At 41.7% G+C, this 27,576-nt stretch overlaps 1 protein-coding gene across 9 annotated transcripts in view; it reads right to left on the reverse strand.

Moving 5' to 3' along the window:
- Positions 1–11,813: 11,813 nt before the first annotated feature.
- rtel1 (regulator of telomere elongation helicase 1) overlaps positions 11,814–27,576 on the reverse strand; it is a 205,793-nt gene continuing 190,030 nt past the window's right edge. For 5 of the 9 annotated variants that reach the window (XM_063041434.1, XM_063041430.1, XM_063041427.1 and 2 more), the window contains 2 exons: positions 26,630–26,682; positions 11,814–13,073 (listed from right to left, as the gene is read on the reverse strand). In XM_063041434.1, coding sequence (XP_062897504.1) covers positions 12,977–13,073; positions 26,630–26,682 — 150 coding nt within the window. In that variant the 3' untranslated portion in view covers positions 11,814–12,976. Of the gene's footprint in view, positions 13,074–13,851; positions 14,039–26,541; positions 26,683–27,576 lie in introns of those variants that run through there. The other 4 variants (XR_010017115.1, XM_063041432.1, XM_063041433.1 and 1 more) reach the window with 4 other exon arrangements.

Raw genomic sequence — 27,576 nt, forward strand, 5'->3', positions numbered from 1 at the left:
ATTTCCAGTATCCCTATAGTTTACTTTAAAAAAAAAATCACTTTTTGGGAACCGGTATCAAACGATTACAAGAGTGACCGCGCAATTATAATTCCTGGAACATGACTGGTCTGGGTCTAAAACAAATGCTCGTCAAGAATATTACGTTAAGCGACCAGAACGACTGCTTAGCATTAATGTAATATACTCTTGTGTGCGGCAATTCCAAATAACGTGATTTCTAAGTTACAAAGCGCGGGGTTTTACATGATTTTCAATAAAGAAATCAAAAATTGCATAAAAAGATTCACCATTCAAGCATGTGCAGCCTCTGTAAAAGACGACCAATAATTGTATTGGAACAACAGATTCGTACATGGGACCGAAAGATTATTACACCTCTTATATTTTTATTTTACAAGGTAGAAGGAAAGTTTCGTGAGAAGCTAGCCATCAGTAGCTTACACCACAGACGACAGGTTGCTGCAGCCACTGTGCTATACAAAATGCACACCAGCTACATCCCTGCAGACCTTCGCGCCATGTTGCCTTCATCTTCTGAGAGACGGTGCACCACACGATCAAGTTTATCTATGCATGCTCATGCTGTTTCTATGCCTGATGCGAGAACCTACACACTGGATAGAAGCTTCCTTCACTGTGCTATCGGAATTTAGAACAGCCTTCCAGATGCTGTGGTTGGAAACATCTGCGACGATGGGGGTCCAAGCCATCAAGAGTCGAGTGCACAAACACCTATCATCTCTGGGAGGGAAGTCACACACTTCTTCATAAGCTATCATGAAGGGGACCAGGATGGCAATGCTTGACTGTTGGTAGGTAGGGTTAACACCGGACTTTCAAGAGCACATGTGAGTTTGTTCTGGCTGGACTTAGTCCTTAAACTGCTGGAGAACAGTGCGGAAAGAACAGGTGCTGTTTTCTCCCGGTAGGGATTAGTTTTTAGTTCCAAGTGCTCCTGGCACGTTTTGTCACCCTGTAACCTTATCCTTCAATCTCTTTGAATTATGGAGGACAACGTGTATAAATGTCTCTCTCCAGCAGACTTTATCATGACTCCAGTACTTCTACTTTTTTTAATGTTTCTTAATTGTACATATGATTTTTTTTGTGTTCCTATCTCTGATTGGCCTATCAGAGTTCTCTTTGGGAACTAGCAGACTTGATCAACATTTCTGATCTGGCTATTGTTCACGATTTCACTTAATAAAAAAAACCATTGGGCCCATTAGGTCTTTGTTGGCCCTCAGACCAAACCCATCTCAATTTCATCTTCCCATTTACTTCCCTCTAACCTGGTCTCGTTCACAGAGACATTAATACTCACAAATACCCCCTCCCCCACCCCACCCACCACCCACACACTTATTATATACTCCAGAACAACTGCATAAGAACAAAGAATACTTATGCTAATCCCACATCACATCCTTGGGCATATTGGTTGCAGACAAAAAATGACACGTTTCACTGTATGTTTATATGTACATGACATAAATAAATCTGAATCTAAATAGGAATCAGATCAGAAAAATAATCTTTGGACTAACACTGAGGCTATCTAAGGTTTGAATTGGCTTCATTGAAAATATTATGCAAAGACTTGTGCTCAATAAAAACTAAAAGATTCTGGCCATGCAAATGCTTGTGAAACTTTGTCAAACTGAGGTGTTCACTGACCGAACCCCCACCCCACCATATCTACTTCTCAGTCACATTGCTTAGATTAGGCATCAAGCTCACTTTCCTATAAATTGCACATACTGCCATAAGGTTTTACATCACGGGACTGCAGCAATGTGTTTGTTACCTTGTGATCAACAACTTATTCAGACGTCCTACAGATGGCAGTGAACATCACAGTAGTTCAGCATTCAAAAGCATGTCTTCAGCTCTGTCAGGGTGACTGGAAAGAGCAGGGGCACACACAAAATGCTGGAGGAACTCAGCCAACCAGTCAGCAGCTATGGAAAAGAGTAAAAAGTCAACATTTTGGGCTGAGACCCTTCATCAGGACTTGGGTTTGGTTGCTTGGATTTCCAGTATCTGCAGATTTTCTCATGTTTGAGGAGCACAATGAGAATGGTTAGTAAAGTCCAACACATGGCATGTGTCAGAAATGTGTTTTATGGCATATGCTAGGTCCTGGATTTAACTGGTCATTGTCCTCCAGGAAAATGCTCAGAGATGATCCTACACCTGATGGAAGTCCGTTGTTTTTGGAACAGTTCAAACTAAATACTCTTTTAAACATTTGCTGGCAATCGCTAAATAGGTTACTAGTTGTGACGATCTGTACGCATCCCAGCTGACAAGTAATCAGTCAGAGTTAAGGGGTACCTGTGTATCTTTGCCTTTCTGCTGATTTTACTTTATCCTCTCCACAGATCCCAGTCTCCACTAAGAGTATGAGTAGAGCAGCTCAGTCAGGAAACTGAAATTTGCAGCACAATTTTTAGCTTTTGAACAATCCATTCAGTGCATCCTTTGAAAAACAAAGCTCTAGGTTTCCCCATCCGGTGAAACTTGTCTTTCATACCCTGAGTACCGTCATTCATCAGTAGGTAGCTCAAGGACTACTTAAGCATGACTGATACTGTTTCTTCATGCTACTCAATCTAGCTTTATCTTTCATTGCCTTTTCCAGATTTTCCACCTAGCAAATTAGATATTTGTCCAGAAACAACAATCAGATGAGGAAATTTTGTTTCATTTTCACTATTTTTTTTCTAGATTCAGGTATCCTAATCACCACGTTCCTTTCTCCATTGTGATGCGAGGTACTGTGCTCCTTGCACTACACTACACCTCCTGGCCATTGGTAATTAAATTCAGGCTTTCTGATACTGGAACATCATTATAACTTTCTAATGATACTCCCTTTTTTCTTTAGATCTCAACTGAAGTGCAAAAAGTTAATTCAAATTCTGATTTAATGTGAACAGATAATACTGTACATTTAGTGGCCACATTAAAAGGTACAAGATCTTCTGCTGATATAGTTTGTGCAATTCAAGGTTTGATATGTTGTGCATTCAGCAATGTTCCTCTGCACATCACTGTTGCTTTCTTGAGTTACTGATACCTTCCTGCCAGCTTGAACAAGTCTGGCCCTTCTCCTCAGACCTCCCTCATTAACAACGTGTTTTCAGTATGGAACTGCCTCTCGCTGGCTGCTTTCTTTGTTTTTGCACCATTCTCTGTAAGCTCTAGAGACTGTTTTGTGTGAAAATCCCAGGAGATCAGCAGCTTCTGAGATACTCAAACCACTCTGTCTGGCACCAACAACCATTCCATGGTCAAAGTCACTTAGATCACATTTCAAAGTTCAAAGTAAATTTATTATCAACATACATATATGTCACCATAAACAACCCTGAAGTTTATTTTCTTGTGGCCATACTCAATAAATCTATAGAATAATAACCATAAAAGCATCAGTGAGAGACCTCCCAACTTGGGCATTCAGCCAGAACGCAGAAGACAGTGAACTGTGCTGATACAAAAAGAAAGAATAATTCTTACCCTTTCTGATGTCTGGTCTGAGCAACAACTGAACCTCTTGACTATGTCTGCATGATTTTGAGCAAAGAGTTCCTGCCACATGATTAGCTGATTAGATATTTGGATTAATGAACACATTTATAGGCGTAGCTAATAAAGTGGCCAATGAGTGTATATACTTTGTTTATACTCTTCCAGGTCGTTGTCTTCCTCATCTAATTCAAGTCTTTAAATAAAAAAAAAGAAAATGCTAAATGTTCAGGTGCACAGGCCACATTTGTGGGAGGAGAAACAGCTAAAGTTTCTGGTTGAATAATTTTCTTCCGAATATTGATCACTTCTCTTTCCACAATTTCCATTTGATCTGTTGAGTACTTCCAGTATTTTTTCCTTTATTATTTTAGATCTTCATCATATTCAGTGTTTTTGATTTTCAATAATCCATGGACAGTATATAACACACTTTGCACCTCTTGCTGATAAGCTTTTCCTGTGTTCGGTGTCCGAGTTTGTCTAAAATCCTAAAATCTAATGGGAGACAAGTAACACTCCTGAAGGCAAACTATTTAGTTTTAGCTTTTTCTTTTCACTAACTATCATGACTATGCCTTTCCATGGTGAATAAAAGCTGCTAATATTCAGCAGTGAAATGCATGTTAAAGTTTTTATTTTTATTTAAGGGCAACTCATTCACTCGAGGGCTTGATAACAAATACAGTTTCTTACAGCTCTTTAAATACTGCTTTAAATCCATCAGTATTCTTTAAATACAGAAGGCCAGGAATGGTCTAGATATTAAAGATGAATTTAAATCTAAAACAGCTATCAATTTCTTATAATAATGGCATTGAAAACCTTGTATTTTTATAAAGTAACTTTTCTATGTGGAACCAAAATTCTCCATTTCTTGGGACAATTTTTGTCTTTTGACGAATGATCATTGTCATCACATATAGCTGAACTTAAGGTATTTTAAATTCAACAGACTTGTCACCTTCAAATTTTTGGTCCTGAAAATGGTATTGGCCTTGATGGTCCGGATGTTCCATTACCTGATGTTGCCCTAGATATATTCAACCTGTGATGTAAGGCAACTACCTGAGTCTTCAGTACATCACTGATTTGGTGATCCATCTTGTGGACTTTAGGTCCCCTCATGGCCCCTGTGCTGAACAGTGTGTGTCAGAGAACAGAGCAATGAAGTAATCCGGGACGTGTCCATGCTCCACCCCAGATGTCTCCAATCTTAGTGCCGTTTATTCTCATACCGTTCCACTTGATGGTTCCATTCCACATTTTGCCATCATATCCAACACCCACATTGAAGTTGTTCTTGAGAATTACTTCATCATGCCTGGGATGGGGGCATTATCAAAATCATTACCTTTCGATGTCGCTGGCATGGAATGCCCTGGTGATAATGGCATGCTGATCTGGTAGAGGGTCAGTAGCCTTCCAGTAATGTTCATGGCAGCATGCTAGTGTCACAATTTCCTTTCTACAAGGGGGTAAATCTTCCACTGCTGCTCCCTCAGCAAGCTGAGAGCTACACTATTGGGGTGGTGGCTCTTGAGCTCCAAACATGTTTAAATACTTCACCCTGCGACTTTTATCATTCATCTATGTACTATCAAATATTGATTTACTTCCCCACCCACACACTCCTGGAACGCAGGTGATTCTGAGCAGCCAGAGGAAGCCAACATGGTCAGAGACACAATGTGAAAACTCCACACATGCAACACCAGAGGTCAAGATTGAACCCAGGTCATTGGAGATGTGATTACATTAAGGTTGTTCCTTATGAGATCCTGGACAACAACGGCTACTCATCATTCTGGGTGGTCACTCTTTGGGCTCTCCATGAGTGTTCCCATGTTCCAGATTCCCAAGTTTATCTTTTCCATGCCTTGGCCCCAGTAACAGTGTTTCCATTGAACTCAACTTCCCATTCAGTAGAGATGGTAGAGCCTATATTTCCCATTGAGGATGAGCAATGTGTTTACCTTGCAGGGGGCTGATCTGCCATTGATCCTGTCCTGAGATGGGTGCCTGTAACTTTTGTTTTGTAATGTGCATACTATGAATGTTTAGATTGAAAATTGAAAAATTACATTCTTTTGATTTTACTAATTAACAGTACAACATAAGAAATCTCTCATGTTTTGTAAACTTTACTCGCATCTGCCTTTATTACAAATACATTGTCGATAAACGCTATCCAAACTAATTTTACATCCAGATGAAAGATACGTGTTAATCCTCATGAGATCAGCCAAATGTTCTGCATCTAGTTTATTTCTGGATTTACATTTGATTGAACTCATCACACTGAATCTATGTTTGCAGACACTACTATAAACTGGCCACACACATCAAAGTTGCTGGTGAACCAGCAACTTTGATGTGTGTTGTTTGAATTTCCAGCATCTGCAGTATTCCTGTTGTTTGCACTATAAACTGGCCAATGGTTTGTTAACAATGAGTTATCGACTTCCATTCTGTTTACTGTTATAATTCATAACAGTGTTGTGACTTGAAACACTGATAATGTAAATATGCTGAAGCTCTAAAATGTTTCAAGGTAAAGGCTGTGCTACCTTTATTATTTAGTAAATTTATGGATTATATTCATGAATCGATAATTATTTATAGGGATTTCACAAGGATTTTTACAAAGATTTCAAAATTATACTGTACTAACATAATCTCAAAATTATCTTAACATTCTATTTTTAAAAATTCCAGCAGTGTGGCAACAAAGGCTATGTGTGTGGGAACAGTTCAGTTACTGTGTGGCCACACACCCATGCTACTTGCAGGGAATAGTGTTCCCCTTAATCAAAAATGCAAATCCCCTTCCTCTCTTAAACACAAAATAATCTGCAGATGCTGGGATCAAAGCAACACTCACAATACGCTGGAGGAACTCAGCAGGTCAGGCAGCATCAGTGGAAACGATGAGTTGACGTTTCAGGCCGGAACCCTTCATCAGGACTGAAGAGGGAAGGGGCAGAGGCCCTATAAAGAAGGTGGGGGAGGGTGGAAAGAAGGCTGGTAGGTCCAGGTGAAAAACCAGTTATTTGAAAGACAAAGGGGTGGGGGAGGGGAAGCAAGGAGGTTCCTGCCTCATATACCGTCTAGGTAGTCTCCAGCCCCTTGGTATGCACCTCATATACTGTCTAGGTAGTCTCCAGACCCTTGGTATGAACATAGAATTCTCCAACTTCCGGTAATTCCCTCCCCCTCCCTTCCTCTATCCTTATTTCACTCTGCCCACTCCCCCAGCTGCCTATCACCTCCCTCATGGTTCTGCCTCCTTGTGTTTTCCCCTATTCCTTCTTCACCTTTCCTGCCTATCACCTCCCTGCTTCCCCTCCCCCACCCCTTTGTCTTTCAAATTACTGGTTTTTCACCTGGACCTACCAGCCTTCTTCTTCCCACTCTCCCCCACCTTCTTTATAGGGCCTCTGCCCCTTCTCTCTACAGTCCTGACGAAGGGTTCCGGCCCAAAACATCGAATCATTGTTTCCACGGATGCTGCCTGACCTGCTGAGTTCCTCCAGCGTGTTGTAAGTGTCCCCTTCCTCTCTTTCCTCTGCCTCTATCCCACTTAAAAATATATACCTCAGAACATTAAGTTGCCAATCCTTTCCCTCCCTTCACCATATTTCCTTAATGGCTGTAATCCCACCATTGCCATCCAATCTCCAAATTAATTTACTTTACCTGTCAGACTTCTTGCATTGAAGTGAATGCAATGTAATCCAATAGGCTTTACTTGTTCTCTTCCACTCCCTTGATTGTGATGTTTATTCAAGCTGCTGTCATTGACTTCTACATTACTTTCCAGCCTCTCGTTTGCTCCCCGGTGTTTGGGATCCCACCCCTCCCCTTCGACAATCCCCGTTTAAATTCTTTCTACGTAGCACTAGCAAATCTGCTTATCAGGATGTTGTGCCCCTCAAGTTTAGGTGAACTCATCAATACATTTCATTTGACTTTTTAAAATAGTGCAAGATATTTATACTTCAAAATTTCATCAATTTTAAAGCAAATATGGAATGGGATCACACAGGGAACACATGGTATGATAAGGGCCTCCGTCAGTCAGGGTCGACCATGGATGTTGTGTCCTAGCTGTCTTGGTATACAAGTCTGGACAGTACAATACGCAGAGCAAGCTGTTGCCCATGTGGCAAGTTCTCCCTCTCCACACATCTGATGAACTCAAAGGAATGTCAGAGACCGATACAGTTTGGCACCCTCAGTGACGCAGGACTTGTCAGTCAACGTCGATCTCAATGTAAGATTGCCTTAGGGACTTCAGCTCTGGTTTTTTCCTGTGGGGTTTACTCCCGAAGCCTTCCCCGTGAGAACAAGGCCGTGGAGATTTGAGATCAGAGTTTTCCTTCTCCTAGATGAGCTGCCGATCGGAACTGATGAGCCCCATCTGCCCGAAGTGACTGTTCTAAGGAGCCAGTAACCCACCTTTTCCCCTTCTCCTGTAAGTAGAAACAGTTACGCTGGGCTTAGTGGCTAAGGCAGACGTGAAGGCCAGGAGCTGGATTTGGTTATCAGAGGTTATTTGAAGCTCACGCTATTGGAAGCATTCAATATGTAGTGGGAACTTGTCCCCTTTATCAGCCCAGGCTATAACAGCCTTAAGGAATCACACAGGGGTTACACCTGCAGTAACTCTGCACCTTAGAACTTCACCACAGAGCTGGAGGCTCAGACACAGTAATGCATAGAGGGTGGGGAAAAGTAATGTGGACACATTGTTCCAGGAAGCAGTCACATACCCTTGGATTAATTTTAGAGTCACGTCAGGCAAGAGAGCCAGGAAACTGTGGTTACGAGTAAGGCTGAAATGCGAATTCAGAACATAGGACTGGAGAAACTTCAATGCTTGGGTTTATCCAACAGCAGGGAACTCTTACAGCTTATGAGGATGAGAGCAGAAGCTGTTGGGAGGGCGTGTAAACTGTACACAACTTGAGGCTATTCAAGTTGGGGAATGAAAATGAATGTCGTAATGATAACAATATAGTTAAGGGGACAGTTACACCATCTTCATCAATGAACACAGCACAGTGCAATACAGGGCCCTCAGCCTTCAACACTGTGCTGTCCTTTTTAATCTAATCCAAATTCAGTCAAACCTTCTTTCCCACATGTGAATATCTAAGAGTATCTTAAATGTCCCTAATGTATCTGCCTTTACCACTATCCGGAGAGCACATTCCATGCATCTACCACGCTCTGTTTTTAAAAAAAAAACTACTTCTGATATTTCTCCCTCCAATCAACTTAAAATTATTCCCTGTTGTACTAGCCATGACCACAATGGGTAAAAGTCCCTGCCTGTCCACTCTATCCATGTCTCTTACCAGCTTATACAGCTCTGTCAAGTCTCCTCTCATTCTCCTTCGCCCTCAAGGAAAGATTGAGCCTCATGAGGAAAAGCTCAACCTTTCCTCATAAAACCTGCTTTTTTCCCTCTGCACTTTCTGGAGAGGGTCTCGTGGATCCAAATACATAATTAGTTTATAAATTGGTAGCATAAAACAGAAAAGAAATAATGCAGAATAAAGTTACAGTTCAAGCAGACAAGTAAAATGCAAGGACTGTGACACGGTTGATTGGGAGATCAAGAGTTCATCTTTGCGGATAGAAATTTGCCTTCCTGTTCCATACGGCCCTATCACACCCTCTGGTGAATCTACAGAACTGATAACATTTAATTAATTACTTTGAACCTAACAGTACTACTTTAACCATTTCAATGGAACCATAGCTGATTTTTCACCTCAGCACCACCTACCTCACTAGCACCCTTATCCCTCACTTTTCTTAAGAGCTGGACATCTCACCCTTTGGTACAATTAGAGAGTCCCAAAAATTCACGATATAGAACATAGAACAGTACAAGCCCTTTGGCCACAATGTTGCGCCGAATTTTTAACCTACTCCAAGATCAATCTAACCCTTCCCTCCCACATAAACCTCCATTTTTCTTTCATCCATGTGCCTATCTAAAAGTCCCTTAAATTTCTTAAAGGTACCTGCTTCTATCACCACAACGTCAGCATGTTCCAAGCAATCTGTATCAAAAAATAAAAAAATACCTCTGACATCCTACTTATGCTTTTCTCCAATCACATTAAAATTATGCCCACTTGTATTAGCCATTTCTGCCCTTGGGAAAACAAGGCACTGGTTGTCCACTCTACCTTCAGAATGGTTGAATCCACGAACCCTGCTCTGGACAACAAGCCAGGAGAAACATTATCCTTATACTGACTGTTGGGACATGCTGTAAGCATGCTTGTCCATATTTCTCAAACGGGTATTCCAGGTAAATAGAGTTCCAGGTGGACAGGTATTCCAGGTAAACATTCTCGGGCAGCGTGGTAGCACAGTGGTTTAGCACACTGCTTTACAGTACCAGCGACCTGGATTCAATTCCTGCTGCTGACGGTAAGGAGTTTGTATGTTCTCCTTGTGACCGCATGGGTTTCCTCCCACAGTCCAAAGACGTACTGGCTGATAGGATAGTCAGTCATTGTAAATTGTCCTGTGCTTAGGCTAAGGTAAAATCAGGAACTGCTGAGCAGCGGTCTATTTCACCCTGTATCTCAATTTTAAAAAAGAGATAAATAAATAGATAACCACATAAATAAATGAGGGATGAGAGCCTCAGATGGAAATCAATAATGGGAGGTTGTTAAACTCAGGAACCACTGAGGAATGGGTGAAGTGGAAGGAAAGAGGGAGGGAAAGGGTAGGTTGGTTGGTGCGCTGGTGTCAGTGTATGGTGGGAGGAGACACAACTCCATCTACTGGTTACAGCATAAGTAGTCAGAGCACTCTGCTGGGCTAACTGGGGGAACTCCATTCAAACTGTTGACTTTAAATGTGGGAATTAAAGTCTTACTGCGAAATAGTGACAGTGTCGCACCATGTCAGGAAATGCAGATGTAGTGAGAATCGATAAAAATAGAGTAATGCATAAAATGTTTGTCAAGTTACTGGACAGAGATTTTGCTGACAGACCAGCTATGCTATTGCCTGGTCAGGAAGTCAAAATAATACAGCATGGAAGTCCTTCAGACCAACTCATCCATGCTAACCGTGGCACCCACTCAGCTAGTTTCATTTTCCCATTTGACCTTTAACCCTCCAGCCTTTCCTGTCTATTTACTTAAATTGTTTACCCTAAAACAACAAAGACAAGTTTCTTTCATTTAAAGAACTTTACTTTGTCCATTCAAGATCAGTACGAGGACTGCCATCTTACCCACAACCCCTCACACACATGTCAGAACAGAGAAAGCGTGCACATCCAAATGACTGGAACTCAACAAGCTCCCATCTTTTTTATGTATATTAAACAAATCTTTAAAAATTGAAAAAAAAATTTCAAATATCTATTGGGATAAGGGAATTAATTCTAACCTTTGATGTTGATACACTTCTTAAGCCTTCACTAAGTGTCTTCAGCAGCACAAGAGCTGGTGCTCCCTTCTTTGTGAGACGGTCAGCTGGTTGTTCCTTTGTATGATGAATTTTCTCTAACACATGCAAAATGCTGGAGGAACTCAGTAGGCCAGACAGCATCTATGGGGAAGAGTACAGTCGACGTTTCGGGCCGAAACCTTTCAGCAGGAGTTACAAGGTGGGGGAGGGGAGGGAGAAACACAATGTGTTGTGCTTAGATGAGTTCCTTGATGTTGCTCATCTCTAGACAAAGCCACTTCTCTGTAACTGACTTGGTGGATTTGATGGCAACAACCAAAGAGCAGTTGTCTGTGACACAAGTTATTTCTTCTTTGGGTCACCATGGGCAATCTCAGAATCACAGGGCACCGCAGAGAATCGTGAGGTCAGCCCTGTGCATCTGTGGATGTGAACTTTCCTCTGTTCAGGACATTTACAGCAGCAGTGTGTAAAAAGGGCTTGGAGGATCGTCAGGGACTTCAACCACCCAAACCACGAACTGCTTCAGCTGCTTCCATCAGGCAAATGGTATCGCAGCATTAAGCCCAGGACCAAAAGGGTCTGGGGCAGCTTCTTTCAGATTGATCGATACACATTGATCTGATTGTGTATCTGACTGTACGTACACTTGAAGTCAGAAGTTTACATGCACCTTAGCCAAATACATTTAAACTCAGTTTTTCATAATTCCTGACATTTAGTCCTAGAAAACATTCCCTGTTTTAGGTCAGTTAGGATCACTATTTTATTTTAAGAATGTGAAATGTCAGAATAATAGTAGAGAGAATGATTAATTTCAGCTTTTATTTCTTTCATCACTTTCCCAGTGGGTTAGAAGTTTACATACATTTCGTTAGTATTTGGTTGCATTGCCTTTAAATTGTTTAACTTGGGTCAAATGTTTTGGGTACCCTTCCACAAGCTTCTCACAATAAGTTGCTGGCATTTTGTTCCATTCCTCCAGACAGAACTGGTGTAACTGAGTCAGGTTTGTAGACCTCCTTGCTAGCACATGCTTTTTCAGTTCTGCCCACAAATTTTCTATCGGATTGAGGTTAGGCCTTTGTGATGGCCACTCCAATACCTTGATTTTGTTGTCCTTAAACAATTTTTCCACAACTTTGGAGGTATGCTTGGGGTCATTGTCCATTTGGAAGACCCATTTGCGACTGAGCTTTGACTTCCTGGCTGATATCTTGAGATGTTGCTTCAATATATCCACATAATTTTCCTTCCTCATGATGCCATCTATTTTGTGAAGTGCACTAGTCCCTCCTGCAGCAAAGCATCCCACACCATGATGCTGCCACCCCCATGCTTCACAGTTGGGATGGTGTTCTTCGGCTTGCAAGCCTCACCCTTTTTCCTCCAAACATAACGATGGTCATTATGGCCAAACAGTTCAATTTTTGTTTCAATAAAGTCACAGTCAGTAAAAGAATTTGGCAGCAAGTTATTTAGTAGCAAATTGATTGGAGTACTGAGCAGACAACAGAAGCATTTAAGTGCTGGTCTGGCAAAGAGCTTTAGAACGCAGGAATTTTTTTGATGGGAGTCAGACGCAACAGAAACGTTCCCACTAAGGTCTGGTGAGGAGCTTTAAAAAGCAGGAAGTTTTTCAACGGGAATTGTTGATTGAAGTACTGCATAGATGCAACAGAAGCCTTCCCGTGCAGGCCCGGCGAAGAGCTTTAAAAAACCAGCCTTATAAAAGAGAAGTATCGCTCAGCGGAGCGGTCATTGTTGGAGATGTCTGAGTTAGAGTAGCAAGGCTTTGGCTTAACAGATCCTCTGTGAGAACAGACAGAAGGTAAGTTCACTCCATGTGGGTAATCTCCAACTGGATGGCATGAAGTCACGATGAGGCCACACTCAGGCTGGAAGAACAACACCTTACATTGTGTCAGGATAGTCTCCAACCTGTTTGCATGAAACCATTCCCATTCCGATATTCTGAATGTTCTAGAGATTAGAACATGTCCACAATATCCTGAAAAGTGAGGGTGAGCGGCCAGTAGTCACAGTACATACTGGTACCAACGACAGATAGAAAAAGGGAGGAGGGCCTGAAAAAAACAATACAAGGAGTTAGGAAGGAAGCTGAGAAGCAGGACCTCAAGCGTAGTAGTAGTACAGCACAGTAGAGGCCCTTTGGCCCACAATGTTGTGCCAACCCTTAAATCCTGCCTCCCATATAACCCCCACCGTAAATTCCAATATATACCTGTCTAGCAGTCTCTTAAATTTCACTAGTGTATCTGCTTCCACCACTGACTCAGGCAGTGCATTCCACGCACCAACCACCCTCCGAGTAAAAAACCTTCCTCTAATATCCCCATTGAACTTCCCACGCCTTACCTTAAAGCCATGTCCTCTTGTATTGAGCAGTGGTGCCCTGGGGAAGAGGCGCTGGCTGTCCACTCTATCTATTACTCTTAATATCTTGTATACCTCTATCATGTCTCCTCTTATCCTCCTTCTCTCCAGAGAGTAAAGCCCTAGCTCCCTTAATCTCTGATCGCTCAGTCCACTGCTGTTCACTCTGCTGACTCATGACTGTGCTGCTACACACAGCTCGAACCACATCATCAAGTTCGCCGATGACACGACTGTGGTGGGTCTCATCAGCAAGAATGATGAGTCAGTATACAGAGAGGAGGTGCAGCGACTAACGGACTAGTGCAGAGCCAACAACCTATCTCTGAATGTGAACAAAACAAAAGAGATGGTTGTTGACTTCAGGAGGACATGGAGCTACCACTCTCCGCTGAACATTGACGACTCCTCCGTAGAGATCGATAAGAGCACCAAATTTCTTGGTGTTCACCTGGTGGAGAATCTCACCTGGTCCCTCAACACCAGCTCCATAGCAAAGAAAGCCCAGCAGCGTCTCTACTTTCTGCGAAGGCTGAGGAAAGTCCATCTCCCACTCCCCATCCTCATCACATTCTACAGAGGTTGTATTGAGAGCATCCTGAGCAGCTGCATCATGGCCTGGTTCGGAAATTGCACCATCTCGGATTGCAAGACCCTGCAGCAGATAGTGAGGTCAGCTGAGAAGATCATCGGGGCCTCTCTTCCCGCCATCACAGACATTTACACCACACGCTGCATCCGTAAAGCAAATAGCATTATGAAGGACTCCACGCACCCGTCATATAAACTCTTCTTCCTCCTGCCATCTGGCAAAAGGCACCGAAGCAGTCGGGCTCTCACGACCAGACTATGTAACAGTTTCTTCCCCAAGCCATCAGACTCCTCAATACCCAGAGCCTGGCTTGACACCAACCTACTATACCCTCTACTGTGCCTACCGTCTTGTTTATTATTGATTGTAGTGCCTGCACTGTTTTGTGCACTTTATGCAGTCCTGGATAGGTCTGTAGTCTAGTGTAGTTTTTGTGTTTTTTTCTTACGTAGTTCAGTGTAGTTTTTGTATTGTTTCATGTAGCACCATGGCCCTGGAAAACGTTGTCTCATTTTCACTATGTTCTGTACCAGTAGTTATGGTTGAAATGACAATAAAAAGTGACTTGACTTGATTTGATACTCTCTAAACCAGGCAGCATTCTGGTAAATCTCCTCTGTACCCTTTCCAATTCTTCCACATCCTTCCTATAGTGAGGCGACCAGAACTGGACACGGTACTCCAAGTGTGGCCTAACCAGAGTTTTATAGAGCTGCATCATTACCTTGCGACTCTTAAACTCTAACCCTCGACTTATGAAAGCTAACACCCCATAAACATTCTTAACTACCCTATCTACCTGTGAGGCAACTTTCAGGGATCAGTGGACATGTAACGCCAGATTCCTCTGCTCCTCCACACTACCAAGAATCCTGCCATTTACTTTGTACTCTGCCTTGGAGTTTGTCCTTCCAAAGTGTACCACCTCACACTTCTCTGGGTTGAATTCCATCTGCCACTTATCAGCCCACCTCTGCATCCTATCAATGTCTCTTTGCAATCTTCAACAACCCTCTGCACTATCCACAACACCACCAACCTTTGTGTCGTCTGCAAACTTGCCAACCCACCCTTGTACCCCCACATCCAGGTTGTTAATAAAAATCACGAAAAGTAGGGGTCCCAGAACAGATCCTTGTGGGACACCACTAGTCACAATCCTCCAATCTGAATGTACTCCCTCCACCACCACCCTCTGCCTTCTGCAGGCAAGCCAATTCTGAATCCACCTGGCCAAACTTCCCTGGATCCCATGCCTTCTGACTTTCTGAATAAGCCTACTGTGTGGAACGTTGTCAAATGCCTTACTAAAATCCATGCAGGTCACATCCACTGCACTACCCTCATCTATATACCTGGTCACCTCCTCAAAGAACTCTATCAGGCTTGTTAGACACAATCTGCCCTTCACAAAGCCATGCTGACTGTCCCTGATCAGACCATGATTCTCTAAATGCCCGGAGATCCTATCTCTAAGAATCTTTTCCAACAGCTTTCCCACCACAGATGAAAGCTCACTGGTCTATAATTACCCACACTATCCTTACTATCTTTTCTGAACAAGGGGACAACATTCACCTCCCTCCAATCCTCCGGTACTATTCCCGTGGACAACGAGGACATAAAGATCCTAGCCAGAGGCTCAGCAATCTGCCTCGTGGGAATATTCCATCAGGCCCCGGGGACTTATCCGTCCTAATGTATTTTAATAACTCCAACACTTCCTCTCCCGTAATATCAACATGCTCCAGAACATCAACCTCACTCATATTGTCCTCACCGTCATCAAATTCCCTCTCATTGGTGAATACTGAAGAGAAGTATTCATTGAGGACTTCGCTCACTTCCACAGCCTCCAGGCACATCTTCCCACCTTTATGTCTAATCGGTCCTATCTTCACTCCTGTCATCCTTTCGTTCTTTGCATAATTGAAGAAGGCCTTGGGGTTTTCCTTTACCCTACTCGCCAAGGCATTCTCATGCCCCCTTCTTGCTCTCCTCAGCCCCTTCTAAAGCTCCTTTCTTGCTTCCCCATATTCCTCAATAGACCCACCTGATCTTTGCTTCCTAAACCTCATGTATGCTGCCTTCTTCCACCTGACTAGATTTTCCACCTCACTTTTCACCCTTGGTTCCTTCACCCGACCATTCTTTATCTTCCTTACCGGGACAAATTTATCCCTAACGTCCTGCAAGAGATCCCTAAACATCGATCACATGTCCACTGTACATTTCCCTGCAAAAACATCATCCCAATTCACGCCCGCAAGTTCTAGCCTTATAGCCTCATAATTTGTCCTTTTACAATTAAAATTTTTCCTGTCCTCCTGATTCTATCCTTTTCCATGATAATGTTAAAAGCCAGCGAGCGGTGGTCACTGTCCCCCAGATGCTTACACACTGAGAGATCTGTGACCTGATCCAGTTCATTACCTAGTACTAGATCTATTATGGCATTCCCCCTAGTCGGCCTGTCCACATACTGTGACAGGAATCCATCCTGGACACACTTAACAAACTCTGCCCCATCTAAGCCCTTGGAACTAATCAAGTGCCAATCAATATTAGGGAAGTTAAAGTCACCCCTGATAGCAACCCTGTTATTTTTGCACTTTTCCAAAATCTGCCTCCCAACCTGCTCCTTGGTATCTCTGCTTCTACCAGGGGGCCTATAGAATACTCCCAATAGAGTAACTGCTCCCTTCCTGTTCCTGACTTCCACCCATACTGACTCAAAAAAGGATCCTGCCACATTACCCACCTTTTCTGTAGCTGTAATAGTATCCCTGACCAGTAATGCCACCCCTCCTCCCCTTTTGCCCCCTCTCTATCCCTTTTAATGCACTGAAATCCAGGAATATTGGGAATCCATTCCCGCCCTGGTGCCTGCCAAGTCTCTGTAATGGCCATTACATCATAATTCCATGTACGTATCCAAGCTCTCAGTTTATCACCTTTGTTCCTGATGCTTCTTGCATTGAGGTACACACACTTTAGACCTTTGACCTTACTACCTTTACACCCTTTATTCTGCTTCTCTTTCCTCAAAGCCTCTTTATATGTTATATCTGGCTTTACTCCATGCACTATACTTGCAGTTCTCGCATGACCTTTATCCTCCTCCACCTCACTATCTGCTCTAACACTTTGGTTCCCCTCCCCCTGCAAATCTAGTTTAAACCCCCCGGGGCAGCACTAGCAAACCTTCCCGTAAGGATATTAGTCCCCCTCCAGTTCAGGTGCAACCCGTCCTGTCGGAACAGGTCTCACCTTCCCTGGAACAAGGCCCAATTGTCCAGAAACATGAAGCCCTCCCTCCTGCACCAACTCCTTAGCCACGTATTTAGCTGCATTATCTTCCTATTTCTAGCCTCACTAGCACGTGGCACGGGTAGCAATCCTGAGATTGCTGCCTGTGCCACGCAACAGTGAGGATAGGAATAGAATAAGGTGGCAGTCAAATGGGTCGCTGAAGAATTGGAGCGGCGGACAGGGATTCAGAGTTCTGGATAATTGGGACCACTTCTGGGACAGGTGTGACCTGTACAAAATAGGACGGGGTGTACAAATTGGAGGGGAACCAGTATTCTTGTGGGCAGGTTTGGTAGAGCTTGTTGGGAGTGGTTAAACTCATATGGCAGGGGAATGGGAACCAGTATGATAAAGTTGAGGATGAGCCAACAGGTTTACAAGTAGATGATGGATTTAACATGAACGTAAGGAAGGACAAGCCAATGACTGGGTACAAATACAGACAGAGCAAGAGTTAAATTGTACTACAGAGGCAAAATTCAAAAGGGTGAAGATTGCAGGACTGAAGGTGTTGTATTTAAAGGTGAGTGACATTCAGAATAAGGTGGACGAGCTCGTGGTGCAATTATGGCTTGGATGGTATGACGTTACGGGCATCACTGAGTTCGGGCTGAAAGAAGGCCATAGTTGGGAGCTTAACATCAAGAGATATACTTTGCATGAAAGGACAGGCAGGAAGGCATAGGGGGCGGTGTGACTCTATTGGTAAGAGGTGCAATTACATCTTTAGAAGGAGGTGACATAGGGTCAGAGAATGTTGTATCTTTGTGGGTGGAGTTAAGAAACTGCTAGGGTAAAACACCCATTATGGAAATCATTTATAGGCTTCCAAATAGTGGCCAAGATGTGGGGTTGAGATTGCAAATGGAACTGGAAAAGGCATGTAATAAGATTAATGTCACAATTGCAATGTGGGACCTTAATAAGCAAAGGAATTGGGAAAATCAGGTTGGTGATGGATTGCAAGAGGGGTAATTTGTTGAATGCCTACGGGATGGCTTTTTAGAGCAGCTTGTGCTTGAGCCTGCTCAGGTAAAGGCTATCTTAGATTGGGTGTTGTGTAATAACCCAGATCTTATTCGGGAGCTTAATGAAAAGGAACCCTGAAGAAGCAGTGATCATAACATGAATGAATTCATATTGCAATTTGAGAGAGAAGCATAAGTCACATGTATCAGTATCACAATGGAATAAAGGGAATTACAGAGGCATGAGAAAGGAGCTTGCCCAGGTGGAATGGAGGATGATACTGGCTAAGATGACTGCAGAACAGAGATGACTGAAGTTTCTGGGAATAGTTCACAAGGTGCAGGTTAGGTAGTAGTAGTTCTCAAATGGCAGGGGTAGGCAACCACGGCTGACATGGGAAGTTAAGGACTGTATAAAAGCCAAGGAAAGGGCATATGAGGTAGCAAAAGTGAATGGAAAGTTGGCTGATAGGGAAGCTTTTAAAATCCAACAAAAGGCAATTAAAAAAGCTACAAGAAGGAAAAAAAATATGAGGGCAGACTAGCCAATAATATAAAGCAAGATACTAAAACTTTTTTTGTTCACTTATATAAAGAGTAAAAGGGAGGTGAGGGTTGATATTAGACGACTGGAAAATGATGCTGCTGAGGTAGCAATGGGGGACAAAGAAATGGCAGATGAACTTAATGAGTACTTTGCATCACCTTCACCGTGGAAGACACAAGGATTGTGCCAGAGGTACGTAAGCATCAGGGAGCAGGAGCGAGTGCCATTGCTATTACAGAGGAAAAAGTGCTAGGCAGACTGAATGGTCTTAAGGTGAATAAGTCAACTGGACCAGGTGGACTACGTCCCAGAGTCATGAGAGGGGTTGCTGAAGAGATAACGGATGCATTGGTCATGATCTTTCAAGAATCACTTGATTCTGGCATGGTCCTGGAAAACTGGAAAATTGCAAATGCTACTCCACTCTTTAAGAAGGGAGGAAGGCAAAAGATAGGAAATTATTGGCCAGTTAGCCTAACCTCAGTGGTTTGGAAAGTATTGAGTCTATTATTAAGGATGAGGTTTCGGGGTACTTGGAGACTAATGATAAAATTAATCAAAGCCAGCATGGTTTCTGTAAAGGGAGATCTTGCCCGACTAATCTGTTAAGAGTTCTTTGAGGAAGTAACAAGCAAGGTGGACAAAGGAGAGGCAGTGGATGTCACTTACTTGGATTTTCAGAAGGCATTTGATAAGGTGCCACACCTGAGGCTGCTTAACAAGATAAAATCCTATGGCGTTGCAGGAAAGATACTGACAATTCATAGAGGAATGGCTGGAGGCAGTGAGTGGGAATAAAGAAGGCCTTTTCTGGTTGGCTGCCAGGGATTAGTGAGGTTCCTCAGGGGTTAGTATTGGGACAGCTCTGTTTCATATTGTTTGTCAACGATTTGGATAATGGAATTGATGGCTTTGTGCCAGAGTTTGCAGATTATATGAAGATAGGTGGAGGATTAGGTAGTACTGAGGAAGCAATGTGATTGCAGCAAGACTTAGATAAATTGGAAGAATGGGCAAAACAAATTTAAGACAGAATACAATGTTGGGAAATGAAAGATTATGCATTTTTGTAAAAGGACCAGTAGTGCAGACTGTTATCTCTATGGGGATATGGTTCAAACATTAGAGGTGCAAGACTCCCAGGAGGTTAATTCACAGGTTGAATCTGTGGTAAAGAAGGCAAATGCCATGTTAGCATTTATTTCAAGGGAAATAAAATATAGAAGCAAGGAGATAATGCTAAGCCTTTATAAACACTAGTCAGGCCACACTTGGAGTATCGTCAACAGTTTTGGGCCCCATATCTCAGAAAGGATATGTTGTCATTGGAGTCGGTCCAGAGGAGGTTCACAAGGATGATTCTGGGAATGAAAGGATTTACATATGAGGAGCGTTTGACAGCTTTGGGCCTGTATTCACTGGAATGTGGTGGGTGAGGAGGGGGGTTAATTGAAACCTACAAATTTTGAAAGGATTAGATAAAGTGGATATGGAGAGGATGTTTCCTTGTTTCTTGTGGTGGGGGTATCCAGAATTAGAGGGCACAACCTCAAGATTGAGGGGTGACCTTTTAGAACAGAGCTAAGGAGGAATTATTTTTTAGCTCGAGTAGTGAAGCTGTGGAATTATCTGCCACAGACTGTGGCGGAAGCTAAGTCCGTGGGTATATTTAAGGTGGAAATTGATGGTTTCTTGATTGGTCAGTGCATGAAAGGCTATGGTGAGAATGCAGGTGTATGGGTTGAATGGGATTGGGGATCAGCCATGATGGGATGGCGGAGCAGACTTGATGGGCTGAATGGCGTAATTCTGCTCCTATGTCTTATGGTCTAACCTATTACCCAGAAAAGGAAAAGTTATGGTTAGTGAGAACCTAATAATGCCAGCATGTAAACTTACAGTGGGAAAATGCTAGAACAAGACGCACTACAAGAAATTGAAAAGGTTCACTCTCATATAGTATGATAGCTTCTCTATCCAGGCTGATGAGTCAACAGATTTCATCAATAAATGTCATTCGTTTTAGTACCTTTATTATTCAATATTGTCATTGAATTTTCATGTTGTAAATAGTAGTAAATTAAATGTACCAGGTCTACCTTTAGAAAAATTAAATCCCTTTTTGGCTTAAGCCAGTTATTTAACAGAAAGTTATTATGTTTGCCTCATGAGCTTTAAAAATTTATGAAAGGAAAGAAAGAGATTGATTTCAAGAAAGGTAAGCTAAGCTTAACTGTCTGTTTTCTAAGAAACATTAGTTAAAAATTCATTTTCTACTCAAAAGAGCATTGACAATTGTTTTTGGATTATTATAACCACAACTTACTGATCCCACTAACCTACTGTGAGGTGTAGATATAATAATTTTATGTAGGGGTTCCCCAAGACCTGAAAATTATTTCAAGGGTTCCTCTAGGACAAAAAAGGTTGAGAAACACCGATTTAAAATGATGCCATTCCATCGATGCAAAAAGCCCCATGGGGATATTTTGAAGTGCAGTAAATTTACCACGTTTTGGCCAATATGTACTCCCTAATCAATATTTCTGAAATATTATTTTATCATGTTACATGCTGAATGCGATATAGGAACACACTTTTCTCTAACCCTATTGCGAATAAACGACAGTAGCTGGTAAGCACATTGGCACATTCTGAATAAATACAGGTTGAGTACCCTATATCCAAAATGCTTGGGCCTGAAGTGTTTCGGATTTTTTCAGATATTAGAATTGTTACATACCTCATGGATATCTTGTGACTGTCTTATGACCATAATGTAGTTGAGTATCTTATGAGCAGGAGGCAATGGTCATGTGATGGTGGGGTGATGTAATTTTCCCACCAGTGTGAGGTCACGTGATGACATGTTCACCACAGGTATAAAAGGGAGACCCCGGGGTGACGGAGTTAGTTTTTAAGTTTAGTTCGTTATTTAATTCGTCAGATACTCTGTTATGCTGCGTATTCATCTTATGATGCAGTTTCATTTTAAAGTAGAGTTCTACTTTCTATTGTAAGTAGTATTGGAGAGTGAAGACCTTACCGAAGTACAGGAATTCGCCCAGTCGAGTAAAGCTGATATCGTTTGGCGGTTTTGGAGAGGATTGACCTTTATTGAATCTTTGTTCAAGAAAACATGACCTGCATCTGACATATCCTCTGCTAAAGCCAGAAGGATTGTGCGATGTCTATTCTCCAGAGGAAAAGGTCAGTTCCTTTAAACCGTTTTATTTCCGTCATTGTGAATCCTGCAGACAAGGCAGGTTCCGGTTGGGATCAGCAGTAACGTCACATCTTTGAGGAATTCTCTACTTCAGGAAAGTCTCCACTAATTTGACTGTATAAATCTCTTGGACTTTCAAATTTATCATTTTGAGAATTGTGTTCGAATTTACCACTTCAGAACTGTTTTCGCATTTATTAAGAAACATAGAAACATAGAAAATAGGTGCAGGAGTAGGCCATTTGGCCCTTCAAGCCTGCACCGCCATTTATTATGATCATGGCTGATCATCCAACTCAGAACCCTGCACCAGCCTTCCCTCCATATCCTCTGATCCCCGTAGCCACAAGGGCCATATCTAACTCCCTTTTAAATATAGCCAATGAACCGGCCTCAACTGTTTTCTGTGGCAGAGAATTCCACAGATTCACCACTCTCTGTGTGAAGAAGTTTTTCCTAATCTCAGTCCTAAAAGGCTTCCCCTTTATCCTCAAACTGTGACCCCTCGTTCTGGACTTCCCCAACATCGGGAACAATCTTCCTGCATCTAGGCTGTCCAATCCCTTTAGGATTTTATACGTTTCAATCAGATCCCCCCTCGATCTTCTAAATTCCAATGAGTACAAGCCTAGTTCATCCAGTCTTTCTTCATATGAAAGTCTTGCCATCCCAGGAATCAATCTGGTGAACCTTCTTTCTACTCCCTCAACGGCAAGGATGTCTTTCCTCAGATTAGGGGACCAAAACTGCACACAATACTCCAGGTGTGGTCTCACCAAGGCCTTGTACAACTGCAGTAGTACCTCCCTGCTCCTGTACTCGAATCCTCTCGCTATAAATGCCAGCATACCATTCTCCTTTTTCACCGCCTGCTGTACCTGCATGCCCACTTTCAATGACTGGTGTATAATGACACCCAGGTCTCGTTGCACCTCCCCTTTTCCTAATCGGCCACCATTCAGATAATAATCTGTTTTCCTATTTTTGCCACCAAAGTGGATAACTTCACATTTATCCACATTAAATTGCATCTGCCATGAGTTTGCCCACTCACCCAACCTATCCAAGTCACCCTGCATCCTCTTAGCATCCTCCTCACTGCTAACACTGCCACCCAGCTTCGTGTCATCCGCAAACTTGGAGATGTGGAAAATGAAAAGGACTGGGATGAAGGTGTACATTTACTACTTTTTGCAGTACAGGAGGCAGTGCAGGAATCATTAGGTTTTAGTCCTTTTGAACTTGTGTTTGGGCATAGAGTTCAAGGACCTTTGGCCTTGTTGAAGGAACAGTAGATTAATAAGGGAGCTTGATTATGTTTTAAAATTCAAGGAAAGATTACACAAAGCTTGTAGCTTAGCCACGGAAAATTTAAAATCGGCTTAGGAGAAAATGAAGACTTAGTATGATAAGGAAGCTAGAATGAAGTCATTTAAGCCTGGAGATAAGGTGTTGGTTCTTTTCCCAGTGCAAACGAACCCATTACAAGCTAAATTTCATGGTCCTTATGAGATTAAATCTTAAATAAATGATGTGGATTACGTGATAAAAACCCCAGATCAAAGAAAGCCAACACAGCTGTGTTATATAAATATGATAAAACCGTATTATGAGAAACAGGCTGCTACTATGACTGCTGTGGTCAATAATAATGAGTTTGTTCACTGGGAACTTAATGGATGATTCATCTGAAACTCATTTTAAACCCAACATTATTTCTGCCAGATTAGCAAACTCAACAATTCTGGAAAATACTGATGAGAAATTAGGTCATTTACAGCCAGAGCAGAGAGCAGATGAAACAGTTAATTTTTAAAAATAGGGATTTATTTTCAGACGTTCCTAGAAGAACCACCGTAGCTTTGCATGATGTAGATGTTGGGAGATACAAAGCCTATAAAGCAACATCCATATCGGATGAACAGGGAAAAATGTGAACTTGCTGAACAAGAAATTAAGTATATGTTAGAGAATAATATTATTAGACCTTTTAATTCGAATTTGAGTTCACCGTGTGTTATGGTGCCTAAGCCAGACAGTAGTATTCGGTTTTGTACAGATTACAGGAAGGTGAATGCTGTGACAAAAACTGATGCATATCCGATCCCTAGGGTAGATGATTGTGTGGATAAAGTTGGACAAGCAAAGTTCCTTACAGAGATTGATTTGCTAAAAGGTTATTGGTGTGTTCCATTGACGGAAAGAGGTAGAGAGACTTCTGCATTTGTAACCCCAGGTTATATGAATATAATGTTCTTCCATTTGGGATGAAGAATGCACCAGATACATTCCAGCGGATAATTAATTCTGTGATTCATGGGTTAAAAGATACAGATGTCCATATTGATGATTCAGTTACAGGAAATAATACTTAGAAAGCACATATTACTGCGGTGGAGAAACTATTTGAAAGATTTTCAAAAGTGAACTTAACTATTAACTTAGCTAAAAGTGAATTTGGTCATGCCACAGTGACCTACCTTGGTTATGTTGTTGGTCAAGGAAAATTAGCTCCTGTTCCGGCAATTTTAGAAGTACCCACTCCAACTAATAAGAAAACTCTCAGAACATTCTTGGGTATAGAAACATAGAAAATAGGTGCAGGAGTAGGCCATTCGGCCCTTCGAGCCTGCACCGCCATTTATTATGATCATGGCTGATCATCCAACTCAGAACCCCGCCCCAGCCTTCCCTCCATACCCCCTGACCCCTGTAGCCACCAGGGCCATATCTAACTCCCTCTTAAACATAGCCAATGAACTGGCCTCAACAGTTTGCTGTGGCAGAGAATTCCACAGATTCACCACTCTCTGTGTGAAGAAGTTTTTCCTAATCTCGGTCCTAAAAAGCTTCCCCTCTATCCTCAAACTGTGACCCCTCGTTCTGGACTTCCCCAACATCGGGAACAATCTTCCTGCATCTAGCCTGTCCAATCCCTTTAGGATCTTATACGTTTCAATCAGATCCCCCCTCAATCTTCTAAATTCCAACGAGTACAAGCCCAGTTCATCCAGTCTTTCTTCATATGAAAGTCCTGCCATCTCAGGAATCAATCTGGTGAACCTTCTTTGTACTCCCTCTATGGCAAAGATGTCTTTCCTCAGATTAGGGGACCAAAACTGCACACAATACTCCAGGTGTGGTCTCACCAAGGCCTTGTACAACTGCAGTAGTACCTCCCTGCTCCTGTACTCGAATCCTCTCGCTATAAATGCCAGCATACCATTCGCCTTTTTCACCGCCTGCTGTACCTGCATGCCCACTTTCAATGACTTGTGTATAATGACACCCAGGTCACGTTGCACCTCCCCTTTTCCTAATCGGCCACCATTCAGATAATAATCTGTTTTCCTATTTTTGCCACCAAAGTGGATAACTTCACATTTATCCACATTAAATTGCATCTGCCATGAGTTTGCCCACTCACCCAACCTATCCAAGTCACCCTGCATCCTCTTAGCATCCTCCTCACTGCTAACACTGCCACCCAGCTTCGTGTCATCCGCAAACTTGGAGATGCTGCATTTAATTCCCTCATCCAAGTCATTAATATATATTGTAAACAACTGGGGTCCCAGCACTGAGCCTTGCGGTACCCCACTAGTCACCGTATGGTAGGATATTACCGAAAATGTTGTTAGACTTTTGCGAACATTGCTCTTCCATTAACTAACCTCTTGAGGAAAAATGAAAAGTTTGTTTGGACAGAGTCTTGTCAAGAGGTCTTTGATAAATTGAAAACTATACTATGTAGTCAACCTGTGCTCAAATCCTCTGACTTTGAAAAACCATTTTCATTAGCTGTAACTGCTAGTGACGAAGCTGCAGGAGCAGTGTTACTTCAAAGGGATGAGGGTGATGAAGTTGATCGTCTGGTAGCTTACTTTTTTAAGAAATTTAATGCCCATCAAAGAAATTATTCAACTATAGAAAAGGAATTATTATCTCTTGTTTTGGCTTTACAACATTTTGAAGTGTATGTTGGTACTACTCAGAAACCACTGAGAGAGGGGGTATTTATTCTTATGAATTAATTGAAAACAGGTGATCCTCCAATTTTCTACATCAACAAATTGGGTGAGTTGGTAAGATAATATATTGCTCCTGAGGAAACTTAATGTAGTAATTACCAAAGGGATGAATAGTTTTTTCAGCTTCACAATTTGGTTTTAATTTTTAGTAAATTGTTAACCGGTTTTGGAATTTTTCTTTTGATTTGACACGATGCATAATGTTTTGTATATTAACTGAAAAATCCTACTTCAATATTTTAAATTTAGAAAATGAGACAGTAAAATGTGGAAATATTTGCTTTCTCAAAGCACTGTAAATGTTTTATGAAATTGTAACTTAGGTGAAAAAATCAAAATGACAGTTATCACGCCACAAAATCATATCAAGACATTACTTAGTAAAAATATTGTTTTTTGTCCGAAGTATTTATTATTCACATACTCTGTGCTTTTTACAAAAAAAATGATAATGGTTGCTACAAATTACAGCCCAACACTTTGATACTCTCTAAAAATCATATTCAAGTTTCAGTCATTCATGAAAGTCCGTCATAGCCTTGTGAATTATCTGTCTCAAAGAAAACTTGCCTCAAGTATCTTCTGGTGGTGGTTCCTTTGCATTGAGGGCATATTTTACTCTCCTGGAAAGACAGAAGAACAAAGAATAAGTTTGTAAAATGAGCTGCATTTCAATATAGGTGAGTACATTAGATAGCTGAGAAAATAATGATGCTCTTTAATGCTCTCAACTTAATATGGCTCAGTGTAAGATAATTGTAAATATTACAATAAAAATATCAGTCAAGAATAGCATCGAAGTGATTTTCATCTTTTAGAAATAATACTTAAAACAGCTTTCTTTTTTCTTTTCAATGTAATTTATCTTTGATTTCCAAAGGGAAAATTCTGCAGAAATGGAGAAAACAGATTAATTGCTGTGACCAATTGAACTACAGTGCCTATAAAAAGTATTCACCCCCCCTCCCCCCAAGAAGTTTTCACGTTTTACTATTTTGCAACATTGAATCACAGTGGATTTAATTTGTTACTGATCAACAGAAAAAGACTCTTCCGTGTCAAAGTGAAAACCGATCTCTACAAAGTGATCTACATTAATTACAAATATAAAAGTATTCACCCTCTTCAAGTCAGCATTTGGTAGATGCACCATTGGCAGCGGTTACAGCCCTGAGTGTATGGACAGGTCTCTATAGCTTTGCACATCTGAACACTGCGATTTTAAAATTGTAAAACATAGCTTTGTATGTCAAAAGGTTTTGTGAATAAAGTTTTTTGGAATATTGAAGTATATCGTAAGTATTGTGTTGCTTGATGTGCGATTTGATTGGAACTCTGTCAATACTACTTGTTTCCCCAGAACATTTCATACAACCCACATGCTGCTCCCAATTAAAGATTATGATTATTGGCTGTAAAACCTTAAAGATCAAGATAGCGTAATCTAATATACACAGTTATAAGATACTTCATGATTGTTATTAATTGATATAATCTAGTAGTAAGAATAAAATGTA

This window comes from Mobula hypostoma, chromosome 2 (assembly GCF_963921235.1).
Source record: "Mobula hypostoma chromosome 2, sMobHyp1.1, whole genome shotgun sequence".
NCBI lineage: Eukaryota > Metazoa > Chordata > Chondrichthyes > Myliobatiformes > Myliobatidae > Mobula > Mobula hypostoma.